The 13,148-nt window shown below is 41.9% G+C and overlaps 1 protein-coding gene across 5 annotated transcripts in view; it reads right to left on the minus strand.

Moving 5' to 3' along the window:
- Positions 1–3,131: 3,131 nt before the first annotated feature.
- atp9b (ATPase phospholipid transporting 9B) overlaps positions 3,132–13,148 on the minus strand; it is a 40,296-nt gene continuing 30,279 nt past the window's right edge. For 4 of the 5 annotated variants that reach the window (XM_019254296.2, XM_019254276.2, XM_027286312.1 and 1 more), the window contains 14 exons: positions 11,742–11,903; positions 11,460–11,552; positions 10,183–10,266; positions 9,810–9,980; positions 9,576–9,674; positions 9,361–9,450; positions 8,910–9,054; positions 8,467–8,531; positions 7,980–8,135; positions 7,636–7,700; positions 7,366–7,474; positions 7,196–7,253; positions 6,084–6,287; positions 3,132–5,004 (listed from right to left, as the gene is read on the minus strand). In XM_019254296.2, the coding sequence (XP_019109841.1) occupies positions 4,868–5,004; positions 6,084–6,287; positions 7,196–7,253; positions 7,366–7,474; positions 7,636–7,700; positions 7,980–8,135; positions 8,467–8,531; positions 8,910–9,054; positions 9,361–9,450; positions 9,576–9,674; positions 9,810–9,980; positions 10,183–10,266; positions 11,460–11,552; positions 11,742–11,903 (1,638 nt within the window). In that variant the 3' untranslated portion in view covers positions 3,132–4,867. Of the gene's footprint in view, positions 5,005–5,524; positions 5,558–6,083; positions 6,288–7,195; positions 7,254–7,365; positions 7,475–7,635; positions 7,701–7,979; positions 8,136–8,466; positions 8,532–8,909; positions 9,055–9,360; positions 9,451–9,575; positions 9,675–9,809; positions 9,981–10,182; positions 10,267–11,459; positions 11,553–11,741; positions 11,904–13,148 lie in introns of all 5 variants that reach the window. The other variant, XM_019254270.2, reaches the window with a different exon arrangement.

Consider the following 13,148-nt stretch of genomic DNA (forward strand, 5'->3'; position numbering starts at 1 on the left):
TAAACTTTTAATAGTAAAACAGAGGCTGTATATTGTGATATTGAAATGAGGAACTACCTCACTCCATGTCTATCTGAGTCAGACGAAAGAAGGTTTTTATGAACGACAGTATTTCCTTTTAATATTCTGATGTTTTCTTTGTATATAAAGAACATTTTCTTGTATGTTGCCATGTTATTTTTTATCATCAGTTGCACCTTAAAGTCTGTGTAAAGTGAGAATAAATAAAAGAAGAAAGTGTTGTTAACCACCCAAATATGAATGATTAAAAAATATCGACATGTTTATGAAATTAGGTGTCAAAATCGGGTAAAAATTAATTCTCAGCTAACTTTGAAACACTCTGAGCTGAGATTAATGAATCTCTATCTCTCTGCTCAGGGTGGCCTCAGCGTGTCATCGAGCCACCCTTTAAGGACCGCCCACAAAAATCCTGGACTAAAAACTGGTGAAAAACTGTTTTGAGCTCTAACTCCACATTTCAGAAATATATGGTTCAAATTCTTAACTCAACTATAGGGTAACTATAAGGTTCTCTGGAGCCTCTTTGTTCTTCTCTATACAAAGGCGTGAATCTTTGGTGGAGCTGAATGAAGCCTGGTTTCTCAAACAAGCCACCTGTAACAGCACCCATCTGTCAATCAAAGCGTCCACGCTCTTAATTCTGCATAACTTTAAGCCTTAATATAATGTGAACAGGTGAGTTGTATATAAATTCACCCTCAGTACAGTTGTCATGAACGGGGAAATTAGCTACAGAGACCAAAACTGTTTTTTGTACCAGGCTGTAAACATGTTTATTTCTGCTGTGAAGTCATTTGAACATGGGGACTTATGGAGACTGACTCACTTCTGGAGCCAGCCTCAAGTGGACGTTTGAGGAACTGCAGTTTTGGGCACTTCATTTCACTGACGCAGAGGTTGCAGCTTGGTTGGAGGTTAGAAGTAAGAGATGAAACAAGCAGCCTTCAACACACGACTGTTAGTTTAGAAACTACACGACTAATATAAAATATATTATATACAGTGTGTGGATAAGTACTTTTAATGAAAGTTAAAAGCCATTAAAAGTACTTTTAATGAAGAGGCTTTTAATGAAAGTTGCACTTATATATCTTAATGGTTTTGGCAACTTTAACATCAATTTTATCCAGTTAAGTCCATAAATTCTTCTTAAAAGTTCATAACACATGAAAATAAGACCCAGACTCATCTGAAAATTGTTTCTTCTGAAATAAATTAATGCACAAGAGACTCCAACAAAGATGAACTGTCCTCTATTAGTAGAATAAATCATTAGTCACATGAACATTACCCGGTCCATCAAAGCACCTCATGCAGCACATTAACTGCAGCTGCTTTGGAAAAACGCACCACCACAATGACCTTCCATAGACGCACGTACTGTAGGAACAGTTAAATGCAACCTATAGTCCGGCGCTTCTTTCCCTCGCGTGGATGTTCGAGCTACAAAGTGAAAACGAGGAGATGAAAGCGAACATTTCTTAACATGTTAAAGCCATCGGACCATCACATTCATCACTGGGTCACAAAGTACTTCCTCCTCTGCAAGGGAGAAATTGATAACACATTGTCTGTTGTCTCAATGACTGCCTTTGATTACATAGTAAAACTTTTTACTGTATACATTAAATCTTCCTCCACGGGGTGCGTATTTAAAAGCACAATCTATAATTACTATATGGTTAAGGCATGTTTAAAAACTGTGGCTCTCTTTATATACAGTGAGGCTTCAATATTTAAAGATTCCCTCCGCACAGGTTTTAACACACATACTTTGGTCGTGAATATTTGTTTCTGATATGGTTTTTACACAAAAACACAGATTCGAAATGTTTTAAAGTCACGTCGAACCTTTCTTCTTTTAGTCACAAAGGTTTAAAGATCTCCTCCAGACGTGTTTTCAAACTCAAAAGAGTTTGATTACCCAGTTAGAGATTCTTGAAAATCTTTGTCTTGTGCCATCCAGAATCAATAAATGTATTGAATCTATGAAAACTGATGCTCAAGAAGTGTCCAACACTCTTTGGGGCACCATTTTTTGCTGTTTAAGGTTCTTTCGAAGTTCTTTTAAGTCACAATTGCAGAACTTTTGGAGCATGGAAGAACCTTTTTATGTCTATTAATCTTTTTTGTTTTCCTTTTTAAAAGGTTTTTGGGAATACTGATTACAGGTATGCGACCTGATTTTGATAAAAAACCAACAAAGAGACAGTTTGAACACCTTTTTTTGTGAACATGATGACTTATATGGCCAACCTAATGACTAACCTGTGGTTGTGTGTAGAAATGATTGTTGTGGTGTCATTTTCTAATTACAAAGGCTGATGATCTACAACATTTTTAATTAATTAATTAAATAATTCACTTTTTAAAGTATTTTAGCCGATGTTTCATTTAAAATTGAATATTTTCTGTGAAGAACATGCTCATGTTCTTTGAAGGTTCTTCTATGGCATCACCATGAAGAACCACTTTAGGTCTGAAACTTTATTTTTGATGGTGAACTCCAAAGTGTAGCTGGGATTGGCTCCAGCTTTACCATGACCCTGATGAGGGTAAGCGGTTACAGATAATGGATGAATGGATGGAACATCACAGGAGGTGATTGATTGGCTCCCCAACACAAAATCCTACTGGTAAATCCAGGTGTTACAATTTCAGGTGAGAACGGAGAGAAACTTTCTTCCTTCAGCAGGAAGTGAACAAACTATACTCAGTCATTGATCTGTAGAATGAAGCTCAAACATCCCAGAGATTCAAGAGAAGTAAAAACACATTTTGGGGGACGTGAAGGTATGAGGCGGATAATTTGATTTAAAGGACCAGCGCATCAGATTTAGTGGCATCTTGTGGGTGCGGCAGCTGACTGCGACCCCCGTCACTCGCCCTCCTGTTCAAAGAATAAAAGAGCAGCTCAAGTGGCTGAAAATGCACTAGATCAAGTTTAAATTCATGAACTAAACCTTTAAATGTGAAGAATATTGTGTATTTAACTACAGTGCTCCTTCACGTTGAGTCTCTTCTGTTGAGGCTTTAGTCTCTACCTCCATCTAGTGACCACATGATGAACTTCAGGATGTCCACACAGAGAAAAAAGAGAACTTTTATTTTTTTTGGCATCAGTTGTTTCTTTTTATTATTCATTAATCAATAACAATGTTATAAATAACAGACATACTGTTAGAAATCGCAGTGTAAGACATGGAAAGCAAGTTCACGAGAAGGACAAACGTATACATCATCACATACACGGAACAAAGACCTCGACACACAGGAATCAACATTTGGAATTGCTTTTTTCGTAACAACGCAGAAATTTAAACCCCTAAATGCAATTTGCATTAAAATCTCGCAGCCACAACAAACTCTACCGACTACTTCTCTGTTTTAATCTTCTCGTAGTGTAGCTATATTTTTACAGTATTGGTTGCCACAATTTAAAACAAAATATGTCAAGGAATGATCAACTTGAGTTTAACTCAACTATGATTTGACAACCCGACTGATAAACATGGCTAAACTACATCCTACTAAACCCAACATTTAGTTTAACATTCATCTATCTGATCATTTGTCACTGTGCTCGAATGTGCTCAATACTTCTAGTACGCGGAGCGAATGATAAAACTCATTCCTCCTTAATAAGAGCTGAATGTCAACGTCTGCTACAGGCCAAAGTCACGTAGAGGCCCAGGGGAGTCATATTGTCAATAAAGGCCTAAAAATACACGGCCGACAAGTGTTTCAGGGTCCTCCGTCGTGACTTCTAAAGTAGTTTTTAGCATCAGAAAAAATGTTTTCCGAGAAGAGCAGCAGGATTTAAGCTCCTGGAAGTTCAGATCTGGCTGCAGAGGTAACAAAAACAAACGCTAAACCAAAAAAACCTCTGATTGATTGCTCAACATCCAGTGCCTGTAAGACGCAGCTTCAGTACATTTAAAATACATCATAATGAGGCACGAATCGAGCTGCCATGTCCTCACAGGGGGGGCAGGGAGGACTGGCGGCTGCTGACAGACATCAGAAATGTAAAATTATGCAGTATGATGAAGGCCAGATATGCTGACGGTACAACATTTAAACGTGGCGTATGGAGTGCTGGTTTTATACTACGGAGATGGTGGATTGATGGAAGTCATTCGCGGTCGTAGCGTGGGCGACGAGGACGTAGAAGCAGCACAAGAAGTTCAGTTTGAAGCTCCAGCATTTTTCTTGGTGAATGTCATTCTTGTAATGCACGTTTGTACACGAGTTGAACGCAGTGAGGTTTACATCGACAGCTGTGGTAATCAAAGCTGCGTGTAAAAGGCTTTTATTTACAGTAAACGTAGGAAAACGTTCAAATAAATCTTTATTTTTTCTTTTTATCCCCTCAAAGCAACTCAACACTGCTCACAGATGCAGGCCAGCAACTGTAATGAATACCTAGAATAAAAAATAACACTTAAAAAAGTCTGAACTCCACATATAAAAATCGAAACGGTGAAAGAAAAATGCATCAGAACCGTATAAAACGACACTTGAAGCTGATTTGTTTTAAAATGCTTTAAAGCCAACGAAGGCAGATCGACCCTTTTTCCAGACAAAATGAGGTCAAGTGTTTTCAGGCCTTCTAAGTGCAGTCGCTCACACTGTTTATGTGCTCTGTTTTCTTTTTTCAAGTCATCCCAAGTCTCAGTGATATAATCCAAACAAGTGTTATCCAGTTCGAGTGGTTCCTCGACCACCGCGGGTCACCTTGTCCATCACTGAGGATCAGTGAAGTAAAAAAAAAGTGCTGAAAATACAAAGCTCAGAGAAGCACAAAACTACAAAACAAACATCAGTTAATCCAAGTTTTGGCTCATGAGGAGAGTTTGGAGTAGCTCGGAGGTGAAAACTTGCGCTTCAGGTACTTGATTATGTAGAGAGGAAGACAGCTGACCAGCGTGATGGCGGACACCTTCCACAGGAAAGGCCAAGTCGTGATGAACGAGAAGTCTGGGAGAGCAAACAAGAAAAACAGCTTAGGTACGCGCTCGTCTCCGTGTGACGTGTTATGATGATTAACGGGAGGAATGGGCGTTCAGTCAAGTAATGCAAGAGTCAACATCACTTGGGACAAAAAAGATAAAAACGTGAACGTTGCAATGCGAGCTTAGAAAAATCAGATGCTCGGTGTTGGCATGACACAAATGATAGAAGATAACAAGTAGGACTCGGGAGTGCATAGGATCTAAAACAAATCAAATGAAAGAGACAGAATGATGACAGGGTAAGGGTACATTCAGACGGGATAGGGTTGTTCATTTTGGCTGTGGTGGCAGCCGGATTCAACTTTTGGCCTCTGGTTTTGTTTATTTCACAAACCCAGCTTCTGAATCTGAGTCTGACCCACAATTTCTTTAGCCCTGATGTCTGAATGTACCCTAAAACATCACTGGAACATACAGAAACAACAACATGTAGAGACAGACGGACGAGGGAATGAGGAGGATGGATTTACAGGCTGCACACCTACCAAGGAAAGCTCCAAAGGACACCCTGCCTATGCCTGTTGCCAACGTACAGAAGCAAGAGAAATGCAGCAGAAACAGAGTGAGTGCAGTACAAAGGTTAGGAGTGAGCAGAGAAAAGAGAGAGAAGAGAGAGGGGGGGAAGCAATAAAAGCACAACTACTGCACGACAGTTTGGGTGCCAGGTAGTGTTACATCAAAAACAACACAGAGCGGGAGCAGTGAAGAAAACTGAGGCCGCCTTGAAGCGACCAGTCCGTTCGATACTGGACGTAACAGACAAAAAGTCGAGTTGTTCCTCGACTGTACTGAAAGCAAACACGCGAGATCGTAAGAGCAGTTAGGCGATCAACAGAAAGATTTATTAACTTATTTACTATTCTAATAACTGATTAATCATTTTTATTGGTGGATTTGCAGCTTTTCTTTGTCACATGCGACAGTAAACTGAATCTGAATACTTCACTTTGTGTTCTGGGAATATATAATGAGTATTTTTTTTTTGCTATTTAGTGACATTCATTTAGACAATATAACAAAAAGTAGGAGTGAATGGATACCCACCAAAGTACTCGTTGAGGAAGGCGAGTGATGCCAGGTAGCAGCCCAGGCTGAAGAACTCGGCCACCACCATCAGCCAGTGCCAGGTACGAATAGTCAGCGCCACCATCAGCAGTTCGGTCAGGATGAGCGCTGTGAAGGAGATGGCGACCACGTGCACAAACTCCGACTCGAACAGCACCAGAGCGCCGTACATGAGGATGCCACCTGGCGGCGCCAAAGGAAAGAAACCACGCGGCGTTAACTCGTTGTTGAGGTGTAAAAAGCTCAACCGGGACCAATCGGTGGAGGTTTGCGTCTGGACCGTTTCTTGCATTCTTTGTGCAAATATTTTTGCCGCGTCAGCTCGACGCGGTACAAAACACTTGACTGAGACGTTTAAGGATTAATGTGTCTGGAGATAAGAGCCGATTCAGTGACACAATTTATGGAGGTTAAAAGATGCACAATGTGCTATTTAAGTGTCCAGACACTCACTCATCTTTGGGCGCCTACCGTATCTTGATAGTCTTTTCATTTTTATCATAACACGAGTCAAATTGAGCTTAATGGCCTCTAACTGATCACATAATTGCCTTTGTCATACAGTGCATTCCAGCGAGTCACACTCTGTGATAAATTACGCGAGATTGGCGCCTAATATTTTTCTCCTCCTCCGCTGTCGTCCTCTCATATCCTCTTCACGTTTCTTTTTTTTTTTTTTCTCCCTTCCACAGACCTGGTATTGGCCTTTAATTAAAAAACCTCGAGCTGTCAGGAAGTCACGCTCGAGCAGGAACATAGATCTTTCTCACACGCTGCATGGCTTAGCGATTACAGAAATATCGATTTACTGGACAGACAAAAGCCTGCATGTAAAAGCGGATGGCGGCTGGAAACCTAAGATACTGAGAAACTGACTGTCTGAGAGTTTGAAGGGGGCCCGGGGTCCCTGGTATTAGACAAAGCAGAAATTATGAAATGGTGGTTGAAGAGTTGCTTTGACAGTCTACAAAACCAGACTGGTCATCCTTTACGGACACGGTCATGGTGTGGTCGGTTGTTGAAAACGTATAGTTTCATTTTATGAAGCTGATATGTCGGATACAGTGACTGAATGAGTCTGTGCGCCTTACCTTGATACACGCTGACCAAAACCCAAATGAGGAATGTCTTAAAAGATAACGAACGCCCCTGAAAGACAGAAATGTCACCTGTGAGTGCAACATACTGAAGGTTCACACGCGATATGAGCTGTTAAAAGTTGTTAAGGGGAGAAATTGTGGATATAAAAGAGGCACTGTACCTTTGTGAGGTCTTTATAAAGCTCTGGGTAGAGGAGAGCCATCTCAGGCTTCACGTCTTGGTCCAGAACCAAAGAGAACACAGGAAACATGGTGTAGATGGTGGCATACCTGCAAAGAACAGAGAGAGAAATGAACTACATGCTAACATGGTCAAATATATCCACACGTCTCTGCTGTCCTGTGAACAAAAAAACAACAATTCCTCATTTTTTAAACACAATAAATCACGACTAAGAAAGTTAAAGCGTCTTTTGGAGACGTTAACATACCCAACCATGAGGAAACCCTGGTATAAGGGCACGGAGGCAAAGTAAAATATGGAGGAGAAGACCGCCTGAGGACAGAAAACAAAAAGTCATAAAGTTAGTTAGTTGGGAACTTTATTGTCCACAATGTGGAAAATTGTGGCTTCGCCGCACAGCGCAAAATAAAAACAAGAGCATTAATTGAAAACAGACATGAAGAACAGAACATCAACAAACAGGACGTTTAAAAAGGCACAGATGCAGCCATTAAAAAAATAAATCATTAAAAATACCCTGAGTTTTTGTTAAATCACGAGGTGACACGCAAAAACAAGTCTGTCTGTCTGTGTTTGAAATATTCCCCGTACCTGCATGGTGGAGATGATCATGCCTCTGTGCATGACGAACTGGCCCAAAGCTGCCGAGCGCTTGTAGCTGTTCCTGCCGTGAACCATGAGCAGGCGACCGATGTGTTTAAACTGAGTGATGGAGAAGTCTGCAGCCAGAGACGCCTGCTTCCCTTCCTGTTTACACACACACAGTATAAAGATGCTGCGTTACCGCGCGGCTGTAAAGCACTTCCATTTAAGTACCAGCTGTCTCTGAAGAAACGATACAAACCTCAAAACTGACAATAAAGGCAGATGTAACTCGAGTTTCAAAGCAAGCAGGGGCGCTGTTAGTTATCATAAGACAAGTCTGTGTGCATGTTCTTTATTATTAAGACGTGTGGCCTTCGGGGAAACATGTCACGGTACGCCTTTATAGTTTTACAGCTACATATGTTTGCTCAAGATTATCAGAGGTTTGCTGACTGGATTAGGTTACAGCTGCTAATCCAGAGTTTTCTTTTACCTTTCCTTCAATACCGATACCGCAGTCTGCAGCCTGGATCATACTGACGTCGTTTCCTCCATCACCTGTCACAAAACAGACAAACACACATTTAGAAAAGGCTTCACGTTGATATCTGAGGTTATAAAAGCAGCGGACCTCACTGGGAGCTTCTCTTCGTGTGTTTTTACTGCCATCTTGTGGATATAAGAAGTAGTAAATAAATAAAAGTCTGGTATCCGAGTTACAGTAAAAACATCCTTTCTGAGCAGTTTTACAGAATCTGTCTTTTACACATTGTTTAATATTTTCCTCCCCTCAGGGTCGAGCTGCACAGACGTCCTCCCCCCCACCATCCCACCCCGACTCTTCCTGACAGATTTTCCCAGGCTGTTTGTGGACCGAGGCCAACAAACCATCCCTGGCACGTAAAGCTTGCTGCCACATTATCTGTCAACACTCGCCTATGGCGCAGGTTCTGTTGGCCGTGTGCTGCTGGAGGAGCGTGACGATCTGGGCCTTCTGAGTCGGCGAGCAGCGACAGCAGACCACCGCCGGACACTGACACGCCAGCTCCACGAACTCGTGCTCGTAATATCGCAAACACAGCTGCGGCGCAGAGACGGAGACACAAAAAACACAGGTTACCGGACAGTTATGACCATATGTGAAAGTGGAGACGCTGATTTGTTTCCCTTCCAACAAAGTTCTGATTGTTCTGCCTCATAAAGAAATGACCAATATGTTTTGAAGATTTGTTTTCCTCCCCAAATCCTCACGGCCTTGGTTGAACTCCAGCGCATTAGTTTTGGCTGAGAAGTACTTTTTATTCTCTCAATGCCTGTTTGGCTGTCGTCCTCAGCATCATCTGCTGCGCATGGAAATGTCACTGTGTGCTGCACTGTGTTGTAGTACCTCTAAGGAGTCTCCAGAGATAACCAGAGCACAGTCATGTTTCCTTCTGAAGGCGTTGAGCTCCAGATGGGCCTCTCCTCTGTTCGAGACCTGCTCAAGAGCCACAAAATACAATTAGCCATGAGGATATTAAGGCTTTTCGCCATGTCCCATTAATTAGTTGCATTGTGATTACATCAAGGCGCCCGGATAGAGGGCGCGTTAAGGCAGCGTACCGGTCTGAAGACGTGGATGTCTTGGTTTCTGGAGACCAAATGGGAGCTTTTAGCGATGCATGTAGCCGTCTCAAGCTTGTCGCCCGTCAGCATCCAGATCTGAGCAGAAAACAAGTTGAGGATGTGAGATTAAAAGGCACGTGACAAATACAATTCATTTCCTATAGAAGATCATCAATTTTGTCTGAGTACAACCCTGAATCCCTGCTGAGATGTCTTTATTTCCTTGCTAACCTTGATACCAGCGTTCCTGAGCAGCTCCAGTGTCGGCCTGACGTCTGCCTGCAGTTGATCTTCCACGCCGGTCAGACACAGAAGCTCCATCTCCCTCTCTAAGCTCTCTACCACCGCTGCAACCTTCAGGTTTCTGTCGTGGATACTCAGCTTGGCCTGGTTGTATCGGTTCTGCAGCGAGAGAGAGAAAGACAGAGAGAAAGAGAGAAGAGTAAAAGACGAGGAAATTGTGGATTTAAAAAAAGACCAGACAACGGAGAGAGTGGAAATAAAAACTGGGAATTCAGAACAAGGTTATCGAAGTTAAGGAAAGGAAACAAGAAGAGGATGCACACAGAGTGTGTACAGTACATACAGTGGTGTTCATTCATACCTCAAAGTCTTGATACTGTTCCTCGGATAGAGACTTCTTGGCCACCACCAGCGTCCTCAGGCCTTCTCTGGCCATGTTCCCACACTGACAGAGAGGAGCAAAGATGTCAGCAACCAAAAGATATAAGAAAACCTTCATTTCATGGCTGAACTTGAAGATTTTGGTTATTTAAAATAAACGTCTGTGCATGTTTAATTACCCCCCGTTAATTCCCAGAGATGACTATGAATCAGATCTGTTCTATCACAGCAGCTGCTGTATAAGTACACCATGTACAGTGCTGTCAATAGCAGCATATTGTTACCAACTCCAAAGAAATCAATAGCGAATAACATACCCTCTGGTGCAATCCAGAGGACACAGTAAAACAAAGGGGATGGACGGCGGTTTATTTTTGATATGAAACACCAATGGGGCGAATCAGTCCTGTTGATTGGTTATTGACAAGCAGAGTAACCGTAGCGCCGGGCCGATTTGACAGCGGGATATTACAGCCAACAGGACATCATTAGCACCGTTGTTCAAGAATATGACATACTGTAATTACTTCAACTTTATGTAGGTCACTAATTAAATCAAACGCTGCCCCCAGTGCTAAATGACTCAATAATGCCAATATAATTATGAACATACGCACACGAGACCTTCGACCACCAAACGGTGAGTGTCCTGATTAAGAGAGGGAGCCCGACTCACGGAATATCAGTGTGTGACAATGCATGTGTTTATCTGTGGTTTGTATTTAACCATTTCACAGTGGCTCTTTTTAAACGAGATAAAGGTTAGCTGACACTTTAAGATGAGACGTGGCGGCTGCTAGAGACTCCTGATTTACCTCGGAGAGAATGCTGTACATCACATCAACAACACACAAAAACAAGTAAAAAACATATTTTTTCCGTGCATACTCGCTGTTTTTAGCACATTTTAACACTCAAGAGTTCTGCTGTGTTCAGATCATGTAGTTTAGACATAATTACAAGCAAGAGTCTGGATTTTTTCCAGAATTTGTCTGATTTACCAGGATTTATCTGAGTGTGATATCTCTTTATGAAAAGAACAAAAGAAGTGATGCAAAGCCGGCATATAACACTTAAATAAAATCCAATATAATCCAACTCGTTCCATCCACTCGAGGAGCTAAAAGTAATTCAAATTAGGACACGTAACGGACTGTAAAGGCTAGAAGTGTGTCAACACTTCCAAACTGGAATAACCAGAAGTGTTCCTGATCTTCTCATCCTGTTGACATTGTGCGAACGCTTCGTGTGTTTTACCTCTTCCTCCAACCAGTCGTTATACTGGACGATGCTTGCCATGGCAACGTCGGCACCCTTCATGTAGAAAGTGATGTCTCCTGTCGACTCCTCCTAAATTACAAATGACAGTAAGTACAGCACATCTATATATTTCTACACCAATCATCACGCAGCGCGTTCACTTCAGCAGCAAAGGTCCGCGTGGTTTATTAGTCACACAAACACACGATCCAGCAAACAAACCACCACACAGGAAACAACATCCACACATCATATTGTAATTATACACAAGCTCCACACCCTGACGATTATGCCCATCCTTTTGCTCTCGGAGGTGAATGGGAAGATCTGCAGGATGTAGAAGGAGAGGATCTGTCCGGAAGGAGTCTTCAGCTGCAGGGAGGTCAGGTCTCTGTTCACCAGGGTCAGGCCGACGCTCTCCGTCCACCGCACCAGCTCCACCTGAGGACAACAGAAGAAAACAAACCGCTCACACAAACATTCAGATTTTCACCCCCTACACTATGAAACTTGCGCTCCAAGCACAGCCAGGTGACAGATTTACATGTTTGGTGTGTTCTGGCATTTACTTAATTACTTAATACTGAGAAAGCATCACTCTGACAAACGTGGACCATAAGCTGATGGGATCTAATTTCACTTTCAATTGAAAGACGGGGCATGAGAGAGTTACGGTATCTCCAGAGCTGCTGAGCTCTCTTCATTCAGCTCCAGATAAGTGTTTTTCTGTTTCTCTTTCCTCTTTTTCTCCTCAGCAGGAACTGCGGCCCCCCGAGTGAGCGTTCAGCTGCACACGACTCAATCCTCAATGGGTTCATTTTCAATTTGCTCACTCAAAGGTTGTTATTATACTCTGACCTACAAATTGGAACTTCCTGTTAATACCCCATCATTTCTCCCGCTCCCCCTTTGAGCTCCGTAAAAAAGGGCTGCCTATATTTACTTAACACACATCTGTGTGTCATTATCCTCGTGTGTGTGTGTGTGTGTGTGTGTGTGTAGAACACGCACAAATGGACACACACACACACACACACACGCCATGTGTGGAAACCAGCTCTTCAATCTACTTTATCAGCTCTTCAGAAACTATTTAAAGCTTTGTCACCTCTGACACAAACTGCACGTGAATCATTGTCACGGCAGTAATAGAAAAGAACACTTTATGACAGCGGCACACCGACTTAAACAACCCCATCAATCATTTCAACTGTGTTCGCAGTGTTGGAGGGATCATGTTAAATCTCAATGGCAGCACTTTTAGTTAAAATGAACTAAAGCATGTCATGATGAAAATGGACACTTGAAAATATAAAGAGAGCACACTGAAGAACTGCGACCGTTTAACACAGTTTTACTGGATTTTAAAAACTTAATAATACGTATGTCTAATACTACATCTATAGGAACTACTTCTACTTGGATTCAAGTTAAGGACACAACAGTAGCAGCATATATGAATATGTATTAACCGCTTTGGGAAGTCCTGCTGCGCTTGTTGGTGACTACTTTTGTTGTGTTATTATCAATAATAAATTAAAAAGAGGCTTTAGCACTCATCCTCGCATCTCCTTGTTGTCCGAGAGTGATGCATGAACACCAAGACAATTAAAATCAGGAGAAGTGAGCAATGGCAACGCATAAATAATCAAACAAGTAAGAAGTTCAGTGTGGAAGGGAAAGTAT

The sequence above is a fragment of the Larimichthys crocea genome, chromosome XIII (genome assembly GCF_000972845.2).
Source record: "Larimichthys crocea isolate SSNF chromosome XIII, L_crocea_2.0, whole genome shotgun sequence".
Taxonomy (NCBI): domain Eukaryota; kingdom Metazoa; phylum Chordata; class Actinopteri; family Sciaenidae; genus Larimichthys; species Larimichthys crocea.